This window comes from Aspergillus campestris (assembly GCF_002847485.1).
Source record: "Aspergillus campestris IBT 28561 chromosome Unknown P168scaffold_5, whole genome shotgun sequence".
NCBI classification, from domain to species: domain Eukaryota; kingdom Fungi; phylum Ascomycota; class Eurotiomycetes; order Eurotiales; family Aspergillaceae; genus Aspergillus; species Aspergillus campestris.
The window spans coordinates 273,332-292,605 of NW_020194340.1; the positions used below are offsets into that span (position 1 = coordinate 273,332).

The 19,274-nt window shown below is 54.2% G+C and overlaps 9 protein-coding genes and 1 non-coding gene across 10 annotated transcripts; 6 read left to right on the plus strand and 4 right to left on the minus strand.

Annotated features, from left to right (window-relative positions):
• Positions 1–2: 2 nt before the first annotated feature.
• Positions 3–1,333, plus strand: P168DRAFT_326492 (uncharacterized protein; the record flags this gene model as incomplete). Its single annotated transcript, XM_024841130.1, has 2 exons — positions 3–476; positions 551–1,333. The coding sequence occupies 2 exons, from the start codon at positions 3–5 to the stop codon at positions 1,331–1,333; spliced, it is 1,257 nt and encodes a 418-aa protein (XP_024693285.1).
• Positions 1,334–2,003: 670 nt separating this feature from the next.
• Positions 2,004–4,144, plus strand: P168DRAFT_137499 (allantoate permease family MFS transporter). The gene is made up of 6 exons (XM_024832729.1): positions 2,004–2,478; positions 2,530–2,609; positions 2,661–2,841; positions 2,889–2,942; positions 2,992–3,754; positions 3,807–4,144. Exons 1-6 carry the CDS (start codon positions 2,326–2,328, stop codon positions 4,103–4,105), a joined length of 1,530 nt encoding a protein of 509 aa, XP_024693286.1. The 5' UTR covers positions 2,004–2,325; the 3' UTR covers positions 4,106–4,144.
• On the minus strand, positions 4,126–5,020 carry P168DRAFT_289567 (uncharacterized protein). Its single transcript, XM_024837031.1, has one exon. The coding sequence runs from the start codon at positions 4,907–4,909 to the stop codon at positions 4,184–4,186; it is 726 nt and encodes a 241-aa protein (XP_024693287.1). The 5' UTR covers positions 4,910–5,020; the 3' UTR covers positions 4,126–4,183.
• Positions 5,021–5,421: 401 nt separating this feature from the next.
• On the minus strand, positions 5,422–7,335 carry P168DRAFT_137514 (WD40 repeat domain-containing protein). Its single transcript, XM_024832731.1, has 4 exons — positions 7,208–7,335; positions 7,009–7,149; positions 5,593–6,944; positions 5,422–5,530 (listed from the first exon to the last, which is right to left on the minus strand). The coding sequence occupies exons 2-3, from the start codon at positions 7,126–7,128 to the stop codon at positions 5,625–5,627; spliced, it is 1,440 nt and encodes a 479-aa protein (XP_024693288.1). The 5' UTR covers positions 7,129–7,149; positions 7,208–7,335; the 3' UTR covers positions 5,422–5,530; positions 5,593–5,624.
• Positions 7,336–8,145, minus strand: P168DRAFT_137582 (uncharacterized protein). The gene is made up of 3 exons (XM_024832732.1): positions 8,131–8,145; positions 7,807–8,056; positions 7,336–7,748 (listed from the first exon to the last, which is right to left on the minus strand). Exons 2-3 carry the CDS (start codon positions 7,936–7,938, stop codon positions 7,485–7,487), a joined length of 396 nt encoding a protein of 131 aa, XP_024693289.1. The 5' UTR covers positions 7,939–8,056; positions 8,131–8,145; the 3' UTR covers positions 7,336–7,484.
• A 314-nt stretch (positions 8,146–8,459) lies between these two features.
• P168DRAFT_289569 (uncharacterized protein) lies at positions 8,460–10,090 on the plus strand. Its single transcript, XM_024837032.1, has 2 exons — positions 8,460–9,335; positions 9,393–10,090. Exons 1-2 carry the CDS (start codon positions 8,821–8,823, stop codon positions 9,763–9,765), a joined length of 888 nt encoding a protein of 295 aa, XP_024693290.1. The 5' UTR covers positions 8,460–8,820; the 3' UTR covers positions 9,766–10,090.
• A 365-nt stretch (positions 10,091–10,455) lies between these two features.
• P168DRAFT_t87 lies at positions 10,456–10,544 on the plus strand. The gene has a single exon. It is a non-coding gene; the product is annotated as a tRNA-Tyr (tRNA).
• Positions 10,545–10,866: 322 nt separating this feature from the next.
• On the minus strand, positions 10,867–13,994 carry P168DRAFT_137596 (uncharacterized protein). The gene is made up of 5 exons (XM_024832733.1): positions 13,672–13,994; positions 13,595–13,621; positions 12,199–13,538; positions 11,193–12,151; positions 10,867–11,131 (listed from the first exon to the last, which is right to left on the minus strand). The coding sequence occupies exons 1-5, from the start codon at positions 13,731–13,733 to the stop codon at positions 11,045–11,047; spliced, it is 2,475 nt and encodes an 824-aa protein (XP_024693291.1). The 5' UTR covers positions 13,734–13,994; the 3' UTR covers positions 10,867–11,044.
• An 809-nt stretch (positions 13,995–14,803) lies between these two features.
• P168DRAFT_310271 (putative integral membrane protein) lies at positions 14,804–18,192 on the plus strand. Its single transcript, XM_024839382.1, has 9 exons — positions 14,804–14,910; positions 14,965–15,002; positions 15,063–15,086; positions 15,136–15,328; positions 15,387–15,438; positions 15,503–15,662; positions 15,711–15,862; positions 16,456–17,741; positions 17,791–18,192. Exons 1-9 carry the CDS (start codon positions 14,842–14,844, stop codon positions 18,130–18,132), a joined length of 2,316 nt encoding a protein of 771 aa, XP_024693292.1. The 5' UTR covers positions 14,804–14,841; the 3' UTR covers positions 18,133–18,192.
• Positions 18,193–18,366: 174 nt separating this feature from the next.
• On the plus strand, positions 18,367–19,272 carry P168DRAFT_326498 (presequence translocated-associated motor subunit PAM17; the record flags this gene model as incomplete). The annotated part of the gene is made up of 2 exons (XM_024841131.1): positions 18,367–18,924; positions 18,994–19,272. 2 exons carry the CDS (start codon positions 18,367–18,369, stop codon positions 19,168–19,170), a joined length of 735 nt encoding a protein of 244 aa, XP_024693293.1. The 3' UTR covers positions 19,171–19,272.
• Between the last annotated feature and the right edge of the window lie 2 nt (positions 19,273–19,274).

Genomic DNA, 19,274 nt, shown 5'->3' on the forward strand with positions numbered 1-19,274 from the left:
ATATGGAAGGTGAAGCTGAAGTCCTGGTGGTTGAGGCTTCGGTCAGAACCACTCGGGTCCAGCCGGTGATCGTGCCTGTGCTGATATTTCTGTGTATTTACTTTGCGTTTTATCACAACTACGGGATCCGTCAAATTATTCTCAACGGCCCAATCCTCTACCGCGAGTACTTGAATGAGCTCCGTCGCCTGAGAGACGAGGAACGCCGTCGTCGCGCCGAAAGACGCGCCCAGCGTCTCCAGGATAGACACGACGGTGCCAGTCCTGACAACGAGCACGATATTGACGGTGTCATGGCGAATCCCCAGTCTGACTGGGTGCTGCTCGATGACTGGGGAGATGTCATTGATTTCCCTGCCATGGAGCCCCAAGCCTCCAGCGAAAAACCTCCTCCGACTCATGATGACTCGGACATATCGATGGAATTGCTGGGTGATACTTTGGAGGTTCTGGACATTCCTGTCCTGCAGCCTGAGGTGGGTTTCTCTGTTTGTCCTATTCTATCCGGCGTTGTAGCCCTAGTTTTCTAACAGATGTCTGGTTGCGTTAGCTTTCGAATGATCACTCTAACAATAACACCAAAGTTCAGCCGAACACTGCTGCCCCCGGCACCACTGTTCCCTGGGATGGGAAGATCAACTGGGTCATGGAAAATAGCTTGCCGTTCGCCGACAGAACATCTGTCAGGCCTCTCACGGCTCCCGGGCGCTACGAACCCGAACCCGGGACGAAAGATGCCTATCGCTGTGTCGTCATTGAGAAACTCCCCGTGGCTATTAGTATGGAAGAAATCCTCCCTCTTCTGGGCGGAGAGACCGATTCGGCTTTCCTACTCGACACCGTGCCGATCACGGGGTTCCAGTCAGCCCTAGTGATCTTTCTGCAGCAGAGCGATGCGGAGAAGTTCGCGTGTACCTTCAAAGACGGGCTTCCTCTGGGGCCGGTGCGTGCCAAGGTAGTCCCGGTGTCTACCCCCACCTCGCCGCTGTCCGTTCTCCATCAACGTCTTGTCGACAAGATGGGCTACACCCGCACCGTGCGCGTCTCGGGCACCCATCCAGCCGTAAAGAGGATGGTGAGACACTATCTCAGCCTTGATTACTACTATCTGTTGGTCGAGAACATCGCAGAGGTGATTGGCGCGGACGAGGTCCACATCCGTTTTAGATCGATTAAAGGGTGCGTTCAGGCGTACAGCGACTTGCGCACGCATCCCCGATTCATGGACTGCCAGTTTGAATTTCTGAAGCACTGGCAGCTTGAGACCGCCTCTGTGGCTTTTACGTCCTCTGACCTTGCCAATGGGAGTTTGCCGGAGGGTTCTGGACCGTAAATCGAGCCGATTCCATCGGGCCGTTCTGCTTACGAGGCGCAACAGGCAGGACTTTCCTGTCCGATCGCTACGGACGAACGGAGCAGCAAAGGACTTAGCCTGAATTCAGAAGGAGAAGCGCGGTATCTAAGCTAGATAAATGAATCAGTGGAGTAGTCTTTTCAATCTCCGTCCAGTGTTTCGCTCGTATATTTTAGACTACCACCGTAGTGGCATTCTCTACCGAGGCCTCCGCCCCCAACCGACCGCGTTGACGTCGCCGCAGACCCCAGACCCCACGAGGAGAGCCCGATGATCTCGCGCTAAACTCTCCAAATGAGGCTTTTTCCTCCCTAGCTGCATAATTATCGCCATCTCGGCCGACTCATGCAGGGGCTCCACAGAGCTAAAGCCGCAGGATTCAAAAGGCGATATCGCAAAATGACACCACTCGTCGCAGACAGTGGAGCAAGCAGACGAGCTCCTCATCCAACGCAGACCCTAAGCGAAGGCCAAGCGAAGGCCAAGAAGCGGGGGAGGCGAGAATGGACCATGTGGGGAAGGGACAAGAGTGTCAGACCTTAAGGAGGTTAAGAGTTAATAGAGTTAGGCTTAGATTCGGCTCTTGGGGGGTTTTTATCCCCGTGGGGTGTGATTTCTTGGCTGCTCCACACTCTTCTCTCTGTCCCTTTCTGTTTGTTTCTGGAGATTTGACAGGTTTATTGCTGACTGCTCACCAATTACCTAGCATGGTTAGGTGTCACAATTGGTCATTACTCGATAGTCGAAGACGAGGCCCTGCATGGATGATGATCCCTCTTGCGGTCTGGATCCTCCAGTTCAGGGCTGGGTTTTAAAACTCCGATGACCCCCCATCTCCCTAGGATTTTTTCCTCCCTTGCGCAATTCCTCCTGCTGGCAGTGATAGGATTTATTTCGTCTCTCCATTTTTTTTGCCAAATTTGTTGCATTGTTTGGTGATTGATTGTGTTCAGGAAGCCAATCTCGCCAACATGGGCTCCCTAGATGAGAAACCCGCACACGTGGAAGAGTCCCCCAACGACGTCGAGAGATGTTCCACCTCGTACGAGTATCCCGCCAAATCCAAGCTCGACCAGTTTGAGGACCCCGATGCGGGATTGAGTGCGGAGGAGCGCGCCAAGATCGTACGTTGTGATCCGTTGCTGTGGTGGCTGGATGCTAACGGCCCTGGATAGGACCGCGCCTTGCTATGGAAGCTCGACATGAAACTCGTCCCTTGGCTCAGTCTCCTCTATCTGATTTCGTTCCTCGATCGGTATGATGTCTTGGGATACAATGTGGCAGACAGATGCTGATTACTGGGCAGAACGAACATCGGAAATGCGAAGCTGGCGAACTTGCAGGAGGACCTCAACATGTCAGACAACCAGTACAATAATGCGTTGACTATCTTCTTCGTCTCGTACTCCGTCTTCGAGCCCTTGACCAATGTCTTGCTGAAGCGGATGCGGCCGAGCGTCTTTATCCCGATCATCATGGTGCTATGGGTATGTGCATGAACACGGTTTGGAGAGTGTCTGCTAACGCTCTACAGGGCATCAGCATGGCGTGCATGGGTCTCGTGCATAACTACGGCGGGCTCATGACGGTACGTCGACTCAACCTTCCATTATACTCCCACGGCTAATGAACGATAGGTGCGCTGGTTCCTCGGCCTGACCGAAGCCGGCCTCTTCCCCGGTATTGGATACTTCCTGTCCTGCTGGTACAAACGGTCCGAGTTCGGCGTGCGCATGGCCATCTTCTTCTCGGCCGCAGCACTAGCCGGCTCCTTCGGCGGCCTCCTCGCGGCAGCCATCGCCAAGATGGACGGCATCGGCGGCAAGGCCGGCTGGTCGTGGATCTTCATCATCGAAGGCCTAGCCACCATCGTGGTCGGCATCGCCTCCTTCTGGATGGTATACGACTTCCCCGACGAAGCCAAGTTCCTATCCGACGCCGACCGCAAGCGGGTCCTGCGCCGTCTCGCCGAAGACCAGCAGGCGAGCGCCGAGCACGAGCAGTTCAAGATGGCCTACTTCTGGGCCAGTCTCAAGGACTGGAAGACGTACACGGGGGCGATCATCTACATGGGCGCCGACGGCTGCCTGTACGCCTTCTCGCTGTTCGTGCCGACCATCATCGCGCAACTGGGCTACAGCTCATTCGAGGCGCAGCTCATGAGCGTGCCTCCCTACGCGGCCGCCGCCGTCGTGACGGTCGCGATCGGCTTCGTCGCCGATAAGACGCGCCAGCGCGGCCTCTGCAACATCTTCATCTCCATCCTGGCGATCGTGGGATTCGCGCTGCTCCTCGGCGCGGAGTCCCCGGGCGCGCGCTACGCAGGGACATTCCTAGGTGCGATGGGCATCTACCCTTGCGTGGCAAACACGATCTCCTGGGCGAGTAACAACACCGAAGGTATTTCCTCCCTTCCCAAAGCGTTCTCACACGCACATGCTAATCAGAACAGGCGTCTACAAACGCGGTGTCACCATCGGCTTCGTCATCGGCTGGGGCAACCTCAACGGAATCGTCTCGTCCAACATCTACCGCGGGCCCGACAAGCCCCACTTTTACCCCGGTCACGGCACCGTGCTCGCCTACCTGGTTCTCTTCCTGTTCGGCGGGTCCATCCTGCAGTATTTCCTGCTGCGGCGGGAGAACGCCAAGCGTCGTCGTGGAGAGCGCGATCACTGGGTGGAGGGGCTGGACGAGACCGAGATCCGCATGTTGGGCGATATGCGGCCGGATTTTATATACACTCTGTAGTTATCAACCTTACAATATGAATGACACGTATACATATACACAAAGATATATATAGTATATACAGATATGATATCCAAACTAGGCCATCTCCCGCGTATAATAATTCACAATATCCTGATCCTTCTTCGGCCCCCGCACAACATGCCGACTCGCCCAGCTGAGCACATCGCCAGAGTCGCGCCCCACGCGGAACGCATACGCCGTGCGATACATATCGTTGATACAGAGGTGATTTCCGCGCGCCACGACAGTTGTCGTATTATCTGTGTTCTGATTGTCCGCAGGGGGCACAGGCGGCGTCACGAACGTATCATCATCCAAGATAGCAGATGATAAAGCCTTCGCATCCAGGACTTCGAATTCGTGGAAGAGGTAGTCTGCTTCGACGTTTTCTTTCTGGGTGTCCGTGTTCCCTGGGGGTGTGGAGGAGGATGAGGTAGAGGAAGGCTTAACGAACCAGACGCTCACTCCTTCAGTTGGTTCCGTACTGGTGCTGCTACCATTAGGCGCAGGAGTTGAGGTAAACCGCCAGATGTACTTCTTGCTGAAGCGGAGACCGGCTAGGGGGCCCGTCGGGACGCTGCCTTCTTCGGAGTAGAGGATGTCTTGGTTATTATCATTTTTGTTGTTGTCGTTATTGGTGTGATTGACATTGATATTGTTATTCCTGGTCAAAGGTGTAAAAGAAGCCGTCCCGCGAAGTGAACCCTGGATATCTTGCGGGTTGGCGCTTTTGAGAGTGCGGTGGAGGGTCCAGCGGGGGGTGTCGCGGAGGGAGGAGAAGATCTGGGGGATGGATGGCATTTCCCTTGTTCTTTCTTCTCTTTCGGATTTTTTTTCCTTTTGCTCTTTGGGGATTGGTATTGTGTGGTTATAGACTAGATGGATGATTGAATGAGGTTGATTGAGGTGGATGTTGAATGTTGAGTTGAAGAGTGGGTTGAGTGGGTGAGCCTGGGGAATCAATCTCCTTACCGGATGGGGTTAGTCTATCTATATATCTACATCTATATAGCTTCATCAGATGTCTAATATGATCCTGGAATTATATTGAAGCCAAATAATAAAGTTGGCTTTTTAGGGTCATGTATTCAAGAATTGTATAATATAGTCTTGACTAATGTTCAATACAAGACCTGTAGTAGATATGTTACTCACGAAGCCACAGAACTCTAGGGATAATTGGGGGTGATCGCGTGATAGTTGCTTTTGGGGGATTGTCGGCGGGGGATCTTTTGTATGTTCTTTCGTTCTTTCTTCTCTCTCTTTTCTTTTCTTTTTTCTTGTGGTGGGTGTTGGTTTGAATGCTGTTTGAGGCTGAGGCTAACGTGATAGGTACTGTGGGGAGGTGCATCATACCTCTATCAAAGAGTCGGTTTGGTGTACGGAGAAGAGGAGATGATTGACTTGTTATACTCCCAGGCTCTAGTCACACAATAAGATATTATTCCAAAATATCAATACTATTCCAAATACAAATATCATACCAGAAGACAGTTTAACTTAATCCCAGGCGAGCCTACTCTTTCCCAAACCCAAGAAATATCACCCTCCCCGAATCATACCCCAACGCTAGAATCCCATCGCGGTAAGCCGACGCCTGGGGACGCCGGTACCTATCAGGCAGACGCATCTCACGTCTCCCCTGGTACATTATCCACAGATCCTGCCGATACACCTCGGGATAAGGCGACGCATCCCCAGGCAACCAGCGTCGAATATCCACACACCCGACGTCGGTCTCGATGTAGGAGCTGCAGCCGGACGCCCCCCCAATCAAGAGGGTATTTTCCACCGGGCCCAACGGCACCTTTTGTAGCAATTTCCCCGAGCCAGCATCCCAGATATACAGGCAGCCGTCCTCCCCTCCTAGCGCCACCAGCCGCCCGTCCGGGGAGAATCCGACGGCTCGGGGCTGGGGCTGGTTGACAAAGTCGCGCAACGTCCGCTGGAGCGCGCCGGTCTCCGTGTCCCACAGCCGCACTGTGAGGTCGCCCCCCACGGAGACGAGGCGGCGCCCGTCGCGCGAGAACGCCACGTCGATGATGCAGATCTCGTGACCCTGCAGCGTCTTCTGCAGAACCCCCGTCGCGACGTCCCACATCTGGATCGAGTGGTCCTTCGACCCCGACGTCACCCGCCGGCCATCCGGCGAGAAGGCCAGGGCCCGGCTCTCACCGTCATGGCAGTCGACCGTCAGCCGCAGGAACCCCGTCACCACGTCCCACAGCCACACCCGTTCATCGCAGATCTCGACAGCCAGAGTCCGTCCGTCGGGCGAGAACACCACACGGATCATGCCGCCGTCGTAGGGGTCGCGCGGGGCCCGCGGTCTGCCCGTGCAAATGAGGGTATGCCGCAGGCGCCCCGTGCGGGTGTCCCACAGCCGGACAGAATGGTCCGCCGCGCCGGATGCCAGGAGCTGGCCATCGGGTGAGAACACCACGTGGCAGATGCGTGTGGCGTGGTCGCGCAGCTTGTGTCTGACCGTGCCCGTCTGCGTGTTCCACATCGCGGCGGTGTGGTCGCTCGAGCCCGAGGCCGCGAGCCGGCCGTCGGGAGAGAAGGCCAGCGCGAGCACGGGACCTGTGTGGCCTGCGATCAAGGACTCATCGACGAACTGACCTGGATCCCCGGGGGTTTCCTCCGTCCTCGGGGCAAGATCGAGCCAGCAGGGGATGTCGGCGACCAGGGCGCGTTTGATAAGCGACGAGTCGGGTTCGAAGACCAGCGCCGATGCATACAATTGCAGTGGGTACAGGTAGACGACCGGCGAGTTCTGCACCATGAAGTGTCTCGCCGCGTGCAGGAACTGCATCAGCGGGCACTCTTCGTTGTCCTACATCGGGATGAAAAGTGAGCATGAGGAAAACAGGTTCCACCGCCAGACCGGGGACGCTTACCGCGAAGCTCCTGAGCAGTACCTCCAGCATGTCTACGAGAGGGGTCCACCCACTCAGCAGGATGGTCGCCTCCGCCAGGTGCAGGAGGTGCCGTTCCAAAAACCGCAGAAGCTGGTCCATCCACTCCGCGCGATCTGGGATCTGCCACAGGTGAAACGTCAGAAACTGACACGCATACGCGAGCCCGGGTGGGATCGACCGCTCGATCTTCTTGCGGCGGATGCTAGAAATGCTCGTTCCGTAGCTTTCTAGACGGCACATGTTCGCATGAAGACCACCCATCACGCGCAAGCAATGGGCGACTACCTTGGTGTCTGCCTTTGCATCGTAGATGGGGGGTTCGACTCCCGCATCGGAGACCCGACAATAGTGCGGGTTCTGTCCGATTTGGAGGGAGCTGTTAGGGCCATCCGGGACCAGGATGAGGGGCTCCAAGGGACGCAGGGTGTTTCTGATAGTATCGTTGCTCTGTCCAATCAGCTGGGACAAAGCCGTGATGGAGAGGGGCTGAGCGAGGTTGAACACGGTGCCAACAATCTCATCGAATTCATGCCGCCCCTCTTTCTCGGCTTGCGTCTTTGCGGCGAGAAGCTGGTCGGTGATCTGCTGCCGTGAAACCATCGCATTGGATGACGAAGCGTAGGTATCCTCCAGTCTGCCGTTCTTTTACGTGTCTGCTGTGAGGCTGTAGCACAGCCACGATCTGTCCACGCCGGAGCCAACCATGTTGCCGGGATCGTCTTACTACTTGGCATCATATGATCAGCAGACGATCGACTGGTAGATCGCGTTACTCACCTGATATCTTCTCCGATGTCTTCGTCTACATTGAGAGAGGGGTGGTAGGAAGACACACAAAGAGGGAGAAAAGAGGGAGAGGGAGAGGATGACATGTGACCAGGATGAGGCCTCAATCAGGCCGAACTTCATCCCCCCAATCGGGTTAGATCGGTTCCAAACCTCAGGCTGTGATTGGCGATCGCGTGACTTTCCCCCCTCATTGAAGCCTTTAATCAATCAATCAATCAATGGATCCAGATTAGGGAGTCTGATTCATCTATATAGATTAGATGATGGAACCCGGGGGTATCCGGGGATCTGTCCTTCATACGGGGTCAATACGTGAATACAGCTTCAGGACACGGAAATCCGGCCAACGTGCCTGAATGGAACCGGTCGATCACATCGATCAGTGGATCCACGGATCGCCTCTCGGATACAGAGAAAGGGACAGATAGAAACAGGGAACAAGACCTAGGAACAGTAGACAGTTAGATCAGGACCACGAGATGAGGATAGGTATTGAGGTAAGGTTGATACTGTGGTGGATTATTAGATAATAAAGGGATGCAGGGCTCACGCATCCGGGGGGGGGGGGGGGGTAAAAATAGAACAGTCGAGTTCATAAACGATCTGTATCCTGGTAGGGTACGGAGTACGGAAAAGGGATCCAACCCGATCGATGTCCTGATTGAGATTCTCAGCAACAGATCCATGATGCTACCTCCGAATCATTCAACATACCTGTACCTGTATAGTTGATTTGAGTGAGGAAGAATCGCATGCGGATCCGAGTCGGTCTAGACTACGCCCAACCCGGCCTCAGGCAGATTAACCCGAGGATTTTATTCTATTTTTTCCACTCCGCTTTCTCTCTCTTCTCTTCTCCTTCTCTTCTTCTCTTCCCGTCTCTCTCTCGGCTTCTTCCTCTCTTCTCCTATTCTTCCTCCTCTCTCCCCATTATCCATTCATCTTATCGTTATTATACTTTCTACTGGTGACCTCCCACCGTCAACTTCAGTCAACTCCACCATGGCCCTCGGGCCTTTCTCCCCCTCGCTCTACCGCTTCTTCCTCCTCTTCTCCGTCATCCTCTCCGTTCTCGCCGCCGATGACACCCAGCTAATCCCCGCCACCGGCTCCAAGATCTTCCCGCAATGTGCCACCACCTGCAATAACCTCAAACAAGCCCAGACGCTATGTGTGCCTCCGACCGCCCCCGCTACCGGTAAAACCGGCTACGTGAGCTGCTTCTGCCAGTCCAACCTCCTCCTCGGCCTCAAAAACTCCGCCGACGGAATCTGCGACGACACCTGCTCCAGTCCCGCGGATAAGAACACCTTGAAGAAATGGTACAGCGACTACTGTTCCTCGGGCGGCAACATCCCGGAGAATTCCGGCGATAAGAACGACGACAGCAAAGGCGATAACAAGAAAGACAACGACAACGACAACAAGGACAACAATAATGACGATAAAGGTTCGAACAAAGCCGACTCTAACGACGGGTCCCACAAGAAAGTTGAGGACCCGCCCTCGCAGAGCTGGTCAGTCATGAGAAACAGGAATGCGCCCCCTCCGTCCCCTTGCTAACCCCCCCGCAGGATTGCCGGTCATTACCAGTGGGTCATCATGGTTGTCGTTCTCATCGTCGGCTTCGCCGCTCTCGCCGTCTTTGGCGTTTGGCTTAAACGCCGCCACGATGCCAAGTATCCCGGTCTCTACCACGCCGCGGCCACCGGCGCCAGCGATAGCGGAATCCTCCGACCTGGGCAGGGCCCGGGTCCAGTCCCGAGCCCACCGGTCGCGTGGATGGCCGGTCAGGACCCCTCCACCTCGGGCGCCAGCAGCAGCTCACGAACCGACGTCGTCCCAACCGCCGCAGGGGCACCCAAGTCTGGCTCCAGCGGACGACTGCAGAAGTCCACTCCCTCGCAACCGACGGATGATATCGAGATCCGCGAAGTCCCCCGATAATAAACTCGCAACTATCAATCAAATGTTTGAGCCTAATTCACCATCTCCTTCCATGACCGTGTCAGAGTCGCGATGGATGTCTTGCATATTGTGTTTTGCTTAACGTATGATTCGGGAGAACCGACTCTTCTTTTTTCTACTTTTCTATTTTCCTTCTCTTATATTTTTTTTTTGGCATGCATATATTGGCGTTAATGTGTCGGTGTTGAGGTTGAGGCTGATAATCTTCCTTTACTATTGTTTATGGCCTGGCCGATCGCCCAAGCTCGGAATTATCTCCCGTACTTACCTACTTACCTTCATGTCTATATGTTTGAACTATTACTATACTTATATTGATATTATCATTACTACTGCATTTAATGATCTACTATAGTATGGATTTTACTTTATTGATACTATAGCGACTACATGTATCTATTCCGTCAGCCTTGATCTGAAAACACAGATAGTTGAATACTCCGTACAGTACCTAGTTGAACCTCAAGACCACAATCGCAAAATTACCTACCTACCTACCTACCGATCATATACAACACCAAATTAACCGAGTATGCAAGTGTACAAAAAGAGAAAACGATGACATACATACATAGGATAGTAATAGTGGTGGTGAAGGCAGTAGTAAGAGTGTAATGGTAGCATGCTATATCGATACAAGCCAGAAAGAATGAAGAATGTCAACGTCAACCCCTGATGGTGTAGTTGGTTTATCACGTCTGACTGTAATGGAAATACCTGTCATCAGAAGGTCGCTGGCTCGATTCCGGCTCGGGGGATAATGTTGACTTTTTTTTTTCCCCCTTCCTTACTGGTCATTCTTTTGATTCTGGTATCATTACGACTTACTTGTCTTTTATTGTTTTTGATCTTAGTTATTCATTATCGTTTGAATAACTAATAACTAACTACATCCTTTGTCTAGATCATCTTGGTGTCTCGTGTGACAATAAGATGAAGTATAAACTATCTCCTACTAATGTCAAACATGATCAATCTGCAGGCCATATTTATTGATTTTTGATTGTGTACTACCTACCTACAGTGGTTATTGCTTAGGATTAATGTTATACATTTGAAAGAATAAGACATACTGTCGGTCTGTTACGAAGATAGATGATTTAGTAGTGTTGAGAGTTCACAATATATATAATGCCAGCAATCACAACAATCATAGACTACCATCCTTACATATATGTACTGCAATATAAACAGTAGTACGAAAGAGAAAAGAGAAGAGAAGCAAAGAAAGAGAGAGATATATGTATAAAAAGAAGGATCACCCCACAAACTCCCCCTGTGCCAACGCTATCCACGGCAGATTCTCATTCCAACACAGCTGCATCAACGCGCGCGCATTTTGTATCTGTCCCCTGTTAGATTCTTCATACGTATAATGTAAACTAGGTAGGAAAAAGGGGAAATACCTGCTTCATCCCCGTCTGCTCAATCACCTCAAACCGCTCATTGATAGCCGCCCGCTGCTCCGCGTCCTGCGCCTCGCATCCCGCCGTGAAGAGCGGGAACAGCGCCCCGGAGTCGGCTGCGACGCCGGGGCGGATTTGGGACAGCGCGCGTATTAGCTCGGTGAGAGCGGTGCGGACGGGCGGGGCGGAGGCTGGTGTGTTCAGCACGCGTCGGTGGAGGTGGATGAGGCCCGCGGAGCGGACGGCGCGGTCGATGGCGAAGATGTCGGCTGAGTCGGTCGCGACGAGGTGTTCGCCGTGGGCGTGCGCGTGGGTTTCCAGCACGTCGGAATCGGCGAGGAGGGACTCTGCTTCGTGGAGGACGGTCGCGGAGGGTTGCCAGTCTGGGAGGAAGGTGCCGAAGTCGTCGAAGCGCTCGTTGTCGCATTGGTGGACGAGGCGGCCGAGTCGGGTGAGGAAGAGTCCCGTGCGCGGGGTGAAGCCTGTGAAGCAGTCGACGCCGAATTCGTCCTCGCCGACGCTTGTAGAGCAGGTGCTTAGCACGGTGTAGTAGGCGAGGAGTGGTGGGTCGCTGTGGCGGCAGGATAGCGCGCCCATGATGTCTAGGTATCCCAGCCACCGCGTGAGGAAGGCCCCGACCTCGTTTCCGCGGTAGGCTAGGTGGGTTTGGCGTGCGACGAACAGGTCCCGGGCGAGCTTGAGGTGGCTTTGCCAGGGGATGGGCACTTCGAAGGTGCTCGGGGAGACGATCTTCAGGGATAGTAGCATGATGGCGGCGGCCAGGTGGCTGTCGGTGACGTTCTCGTGGGAATCTTCGAGGGCGACCCGGAGCGTGGGGAAGACGTTGCTCACCCAGTGCGCGATCCGGTTGGAGGGCTCGGGGTGTCCGAGGTAGCGTGCGCGGTGGCTGGCCGAGTATGCCAGCAGCAGGTTTAATAGGTTGGAATCGCCAATGGCCACTGCGGGCTGTTAGTTGAGTTCTCACGGGTTAGAGTTTGGTACGTACTGGTTGGCAGAACCGACACGAACGGGTTGTCGGCGCAGTCATGCGGAACCAGCATTCTGGCTGTGTGGTGGAGAAAATGGTGAAAGTACATTAGGTTGATGGGCGTCCTCACCAGGGACGGTGGCAGCGGTGACAGATACCGCGGGATGTTGATCGGCACTGGTGATGCATAATAATCGTACCTTGCGTGGTCCGGGCCGTGGTGAGAGCTAGTCCCCGTCGAACAGCTGGCGTGCGCCGATGGCGTGTCTGTCCGGCCGCCCTGGTCGAGGGCGTAGTTGATATCGATCGCCGAATGGTCGTCGTTCTTGTTAAGGTCCAGGTCCGGACGTCCACAGTCGAGGCCGTAGTTGTCCGTCACGCTGGTCAGGTAGGCGTGCCACTTCTTTTCCGAGTGGGTCAGGTCGATCGGCCCGTCTACGGCAGGGGGCATGTGGCCACAATCGGAGTAGGGTAGACGATCGGAAGCTCGCGGGCGGTCCGTGACTTTGGCCAAAGAGCTCTCCTGCGTGGTGGTGGTGGTGGTCTGCACGGGCGACACATCTCGCAGGTCAAGAGACGAGAAGATGGACGATCTCCGTCGATCGGACCCGACGGGATCATGCCGATACTCCGCGTATACATTCCCCATGTTCGCCGACACCGCGAGGTCAATGGAATGGGTGGAGTGGCTGGGGGACTCGTGCTCCGACGGGGAGCCGTGTGCGACTCCGTGCGACGGGTCGGCCGTCTGCCGCAGGAAGGAAATCGGGCGGGTGACCGGGTCGGGCGAAAAGTTCAAGGCCGCCAAAGAGCCAATGCTGGAACTTGTATCGGCGGGAGAAGGATAGGGAACGCCGTCGAGGGCGTGTGGGATGGGGGGCGCATAGCACGGGGCGCCGTGGGACAGGGCGGCGGTCATCTGGGGCGACAGTTGCGGCCACGGACTGGCCGCGTCCGGGTCTTGCGACGGCGGACTCATGTCTACTGACGCGCTGTCGCTGGTACAGCTGGGATTTACAGGCGGGCCTGTGGGGGAAGACTCGTGGATGTCATGCGATCCTCTAGGAGAAGACGTTGCTAAAGCCATATTTCCCACCAGTCCACCGTCCCACAGGAAATGCTCCGCCAGCTCGGGTGCCGCCCTTCCATCCGCGCCGTTTGGAGGCTTGTGGTCTGTCGCGGGGGAGAACAGATCGAGGGTCATAAACTGCCCATGCGCGGAGTGACCGCTCGACTGGGAGTTGGGGGAGTCGACGGCGGACGGTCTCCTCGCGCGTCCGCCCCAGTTCAACCGGATGCTGTAGTCGCACTTTTCATTCTGACGTCGACAGTTCAAGCAGGCCGGCTTTTCCTCCCCACTGCGATGGTTAGCGATGGTTAGCGACAGGGGGTGTGGGATAGGGTTGTGACCCACCATTTCACTTTCCGAGCCTTGCAGGGCCTGGGGATGAGTTAGCGGACACCGACAGGGGGTATGCAGGGGATACACACCAACAGCCTTTGCGCGACCGGCGTTTGGGATCCGGCGCACCGGGTCTCCTGGGACGAGGCATTGACGTTCACCGGGAAGAGACTGGATCGAGAGAACCGGAGAGAAGGAGGCGCAATGGCACTAAGGCCGTTCGGTTCGAGACCTGATGTATTCCCGCACGACTGAACCCAGACTGTTCGCCATGCAGGAGAGCCGGACACGGGAGTTTTTTGCGCCTCGAGGGATGTTTGACCCAGGAGGACCAGAAACGATAATCGACGAGGCAACCACACTTGGTAATCGAACTCATCGAGGGAGGGCGTCGGTGATGGATGGAAGTAAACCCCACAGGAGGATGGTGGCGGTGGAGCTAAGGACGATCGATCGGTCAGATCTATATAATGGATCTGAGTATAATTGATTGGGGATTGTAATCGCAGGAACAATTGTCAGAATAGTTCGGAGTTGCCGGAGTAGTCGTAGTTGTAGTTGTAGTCGTAGTCGTAGTCGTAGTAATAGTCGTAGTACAGTTGAAGTAATTCGAGTGAAACACCCAAATTCACCGTTGCAACCACCAAGTAGTTACGCGGGAATCGAGTCCGGCATCAAGAACAGGGACATGGAAGATGGAAGGATTCTCGAAGGAGGCTTGCAGGTGGTGATAGGAAGAGAAAAATGTCGCAGAGAGCAGAAGCAAATCGGCTGGGGGAGAGAGAGTAGGTACTAGTAGTGACTAGGTTAGACAGAAAGAAGCTGATAAGTTGATCATCGCCGGGCTTTCTCTTTCCAGCTCTTCTCTTATTGACTGAGACAGCCGAAGTGTTGGACTGGTCTCCGCTTTGGTTTATGGGGTTAGCGGGGGATTAGTGGGAGATAAGCCATCTTGGTCCTAGGATAGTTACGATGGTGTATAATATCTATATTTGTTTATATTTAAATCTATATTTATATTTATATCTATATCTATATTTATATCTATATTTATATCTATATTTATATCTATATTTATGCCTTATCTATATATCGATATACATACATCCGATTATATAATATATACTGATATCAGGATCGGAACAACTCCGCCCTGTTTCCGCTTTCTCTTGGCATCGTCATCTCATCTTCGTCATCTTTCTTTCTCCTCATCTTACACCTCCTCACTGACGGACTCTCCGACTACCCTGTATATCATCATGTCTTTTGTGAAACACCCTTTGCAACGCTTATCCAGTCCGTCATGGGGTGTCTCCGCCGTTATCCATGTGGGTTCTTTATTGTACCTATTAACCGTGTGGGACTGATCTCTTTCACTGCAGATTCTGGGCTTGGCTAGTTTTGTCTGGTCCTTTAAATTGTATGACTTTCTTCTTATTAGAATATCAACTGGGTTTGGACCATGAACTGACGACAGTAGCATGCACGAGAACCCCAACCAAGCGTACGCCCCCAAAACAGTACAAAGTTTCGGAGATACTAACCTGCTTCAGCAACGAAGCCTATGGTTGGCACTTCCAGTACCTGACCGTCATCGGTCTATCACTGGCCACTCTCACCTTCGCCGCCGGTCTTCTCGCCGATCTGACCCTTTCTCCGCGCATCTTCCTGGTCAAGAACCTCCTGTCCATCTGCAGCACCCCGTTGGAGGTGCTGATCGGTTTTCTCTACTGGGGTCTCCGACTGGTCAGCTCAAACCTTATCTTCCCTGTCGATCAAATACTGACATGAATCGATGGTATAGATCGATGAACGACTCGTCATCCCGGAGTGGGCATACATCCCCATGAACGCTGGTAACGACGCCTCCCACTTCGCATTCTACCACCCACTCACATACAAAACCGATGAAACGGATAGACCTCAGCTTTCACGCCGTTCCCGCCATTGTCCTGTTGATTGACTTGCTCTTTCTCTCCCCACCTTGGACGGTCAGCATTATCCCCGCACTCGGGATCTCCAGCTCCATCGCCGTCGGTTACTGGCTTTGGATTGAGCACTGTCATGCCCATAATGGCTGGTATGTCCCCCCCCTCACTGTCTTCGAGGCCACTCACTCATAGACCAGGTACCCCTATCCCATCTTTGAGCAGTTCGATCTCGAAGGCCGCATCGCGTTGTTCATCCTGAGCGCCATCGTCATGGCTCTGAGCACGGCGACCCTACAGGCTCTGTACGGCCGGGTCAATGGGTACGGAACGGGTGTCAAGCCCAGAGCGCGTCCTGGAGCTGTTACGCAGAATGGGGGCATCTAACCACCATCATATCTAGCATTGAGCAGAAAGAAAGAGGGAGAGACGACAGGGTTTAGACTTGGGCATTGCAATAAGACTAGACGTAGACATTGAATAAACAAGATGCATAGTGAGAATTAAACCAACCATATTGACATAGTCTGAACGAGAGGAAATTTACCATTTGACCATAGGAAATATCAAGACTCTTGTCTTGTACGTACGAGCTATCTTCGACAGAAGTATATATACTCTGTCCAACCCCTCATTGGAGAAAAGAACCTCGGCGTTCCCCGCATTCCATAGCCGAACCCCAGATTTGGATTCTCACATATAGCTTATAGATGCGCCACTACCATAATACAGCTGCTGTGTCGAAGCAATTGATCGATTTGGCTACATATTATTTTAGACTACAGCGCACTTTACTTGTGTTTTTATATTCTTTCTGCAGGAAAATGCAGTACCTCCCCGAACGGGACTACAATGTCCCTGATATCGACCTGTTGAGTTTAATATTTGGTATTCCCTTCTCATACAACGAACTACAGTGAAGTCTCCCTAACCAACTCGAAACAGAATCCCCCCTCTCCCAAAGCACAGACTCAACAATCTTCCACGCCGAAGCCGCCTTTCCCAAAAACAACCTCACCAAAGCCTCCGCCCGCACCTACACCAAACGCCTCGCACACATTTTCCGCACGCACTTCTCCATCGGCGCCCGCGGGCCCGGCAAAGACACCGTCCTCTGCATCTCCTCCAATCAGGTCCTCCTGCCAGCAGCATTCTACGGGATTATTGCCGCAGGCGGAGTCTACGCTGCTGCGTCTGCTGCGCTGACTGTGTCGGAGCTGGCGAAGCAGATTACGCTTTCGAAGAGTACGCTTGTTGTTGCTAGTGCTGAGTTTGCGGAGAAGGCCGTGGAGGCGGCGAGGCGGTGTGGGTTGTCTGATGGGAGGGTGGTTGTGTTGGAGAGTATGGGGTTTAAGCGAATTTTGCGCCCTGCGGTTGGGGAGGGGTCAGCGGGGGTGAATTATCTTGCTGGGGGTGAGAATGGGAATCAGCTAGACTGGGAGCGCGTGACGGATGCAGCCACGCTCGAGTCCCGGCTTATCATCCTGCTGTATTCGAGTGGGACGACGGGTCCGCCGAAGGGTGTCATGCTGTCTCATCGGAATCTCGTCGCTGAGGCGCTTCTTCCACAGCTGATGCTGCGCGACTCGCGGAGACGCGTTGGCGCGGTGGCACCGCCGTACCGCACAGTGGGTCATCTGCCGACGGCGCATATCGCAGGCTGCCAGGGGTATTTTGTTACGCCTGCCGTTGCAGGCGGGACAGTGTACTGGATGGAGCGGTTCGAGGTGGGTGCGTTCGCGGAGTACTGTCGGCTGTACGGGGTGACGTACTTGTCGACGGCGCCGCCGGTGTATCTGAGCATTGCGGAGAGTGAGCGCGCGGGGCCAGAGCATTTCCGTGCGTTGGTACGCGCAGAGTCCGGCGCTGCGCCGTTGAGTTTGGAGGTTCAGCGCAGGGCGGAGGAGAAGTTGGGGTGTGTGATTACGCAGCGGTGGGGACTGACGGAGTCGACGGGGAGTGTTACTTCTATGCCTTGGGGGGCGGAGGATCCTACGGGGAGTATTTCGCCGCTGATGCCAAATACGAGGTTGAGGATTGTGGGTGGGGATGGGAGGGATGTGGAGGAGGGAGGGGAGGGGGAGTTGCTGGTGAAGGGACCGATGGTTAGTCGGGGGTATTTTGAGAATGCTGATGCGACTGCGGCGGCATTTATGGGGGATGGGTGGTTTCGCACGGGGGATATTGGGGTGTGGCGTGAGGGACGGATTTACATGGTTGATCGGATGAAGGTGAGTTGGGTGATGGGGGGAGTTTGGAGATGAGTGCTAATGGATGCAGGAACTCATCAAGTATAAGGGCCTGCAGGTCTCTCCGGTTGAAGTCGAGGCGCATCTCTTGACGCATGATGCCGTGGCCGATGTGGCTGTCGTTGGGGTGTCTGATCCCGCTGCGCCGGGGAATGAATTGCCGCGAGCGTATGTTGTCAGAAAAGTGGGCAAGCATGTCTCGGAGGATGAATTGAAGGAGTATGTCAAGTCTGGCATGGCGCGTCATAAGCAGCTCCGAGGAGGAGTTGTGTTCGTTGAGGCGATTCCCAAGAATGGGTCGGGGAAGATATTGCGGAGAGTTCTCCGCGATGCTGCCAATATGCGACAGTCCATGGGACAGGCGAAGCTATAATATTAGATATAGAAACAATCCAGGAGAATAAGAGTATATAAATTGGACATACAAAGTCAATTGAACAGCAACGATAGATATAGTGGAGAAAGAGAAAGTGGAGAATGATGTAGTTCGCTGACTAACCGCCAAGACGCCCGGACCTTTTCCTTGCCGGACTGTCTTTACCTTCTCCATCTCCATCTCCATCTCCATCTCGAACTGCATCTTCACCACCACCTCGACCCCCCAAAGATGCACGTCACCTCGCTCTCCAGTCCAATGCGGACTTTCGTTCTGGGCAGCCGTCTCGGCATGGCTCCCCGATGCCACAACGCAATCACCCCCTTCCACGCCGCCATCACCCGCCCAGCCAGCACCTCGGCCACACAATTCCAGCCCAAGACATCCACAACGACAACGACACCATCCCGACGACCCCAGCTCAAGCTCACCTCCTCCTCCACCTCTACCGCTCTCACCCGGGCAAACTCCACCACCTCCGATCCTGTAGCCCGCGAGATCTCCAAGCAACTCGACTGGAACTCGTTCTTCAAGCTGCGCGCCTCGCGCCGCCGGTACTCGCTCGCCTCGTCCGTCGCAACCTCCCTGGCGAGCACCGTCGTCGGCGTGCAGTTTCTCTCCACGCAGGATCTAGAGTCCCTCGGCGCCCAGGTCATGGGTCTCGACCCGTTCATCGTGCTGGGTATGGCGACCGCCGCGTGCGGTGCTGCCGGCTGGCTGGTTGGGCCGTTTGTGGGGAATGGCGTTTGGGGGTTGGTGAATCGGCGGTTTAAGCAATCTTTTACCATTGTATGTTCCTCACTTACTTCCTACTTTGACTGTTGGAGTGTGCTTTGTATATGCTAACTACTACTGTAGAAAGAGAAAGAATTCTTCGACCGCATCAAGCGCTTCCGCGTCGACCCGTCGTCCAACTCCATCGCGAACCCGGTGCCGGACTACTACGGTGAGAAGATTGGCAGTGTACAGGGGTACAGACAGTGGTTGAAGGACCAGCGGGTGTACAACCGCAAGAGGCGCAACTTTATCATTTAGCTTGATATCTTTCTGCAGCATGCATTTACTTTTGTACGAGTATCTCTTTATTCTAGTGTCTAGTTGGTTTAGCGGACACTTGAATTGATTTTTTGCATTGGCAA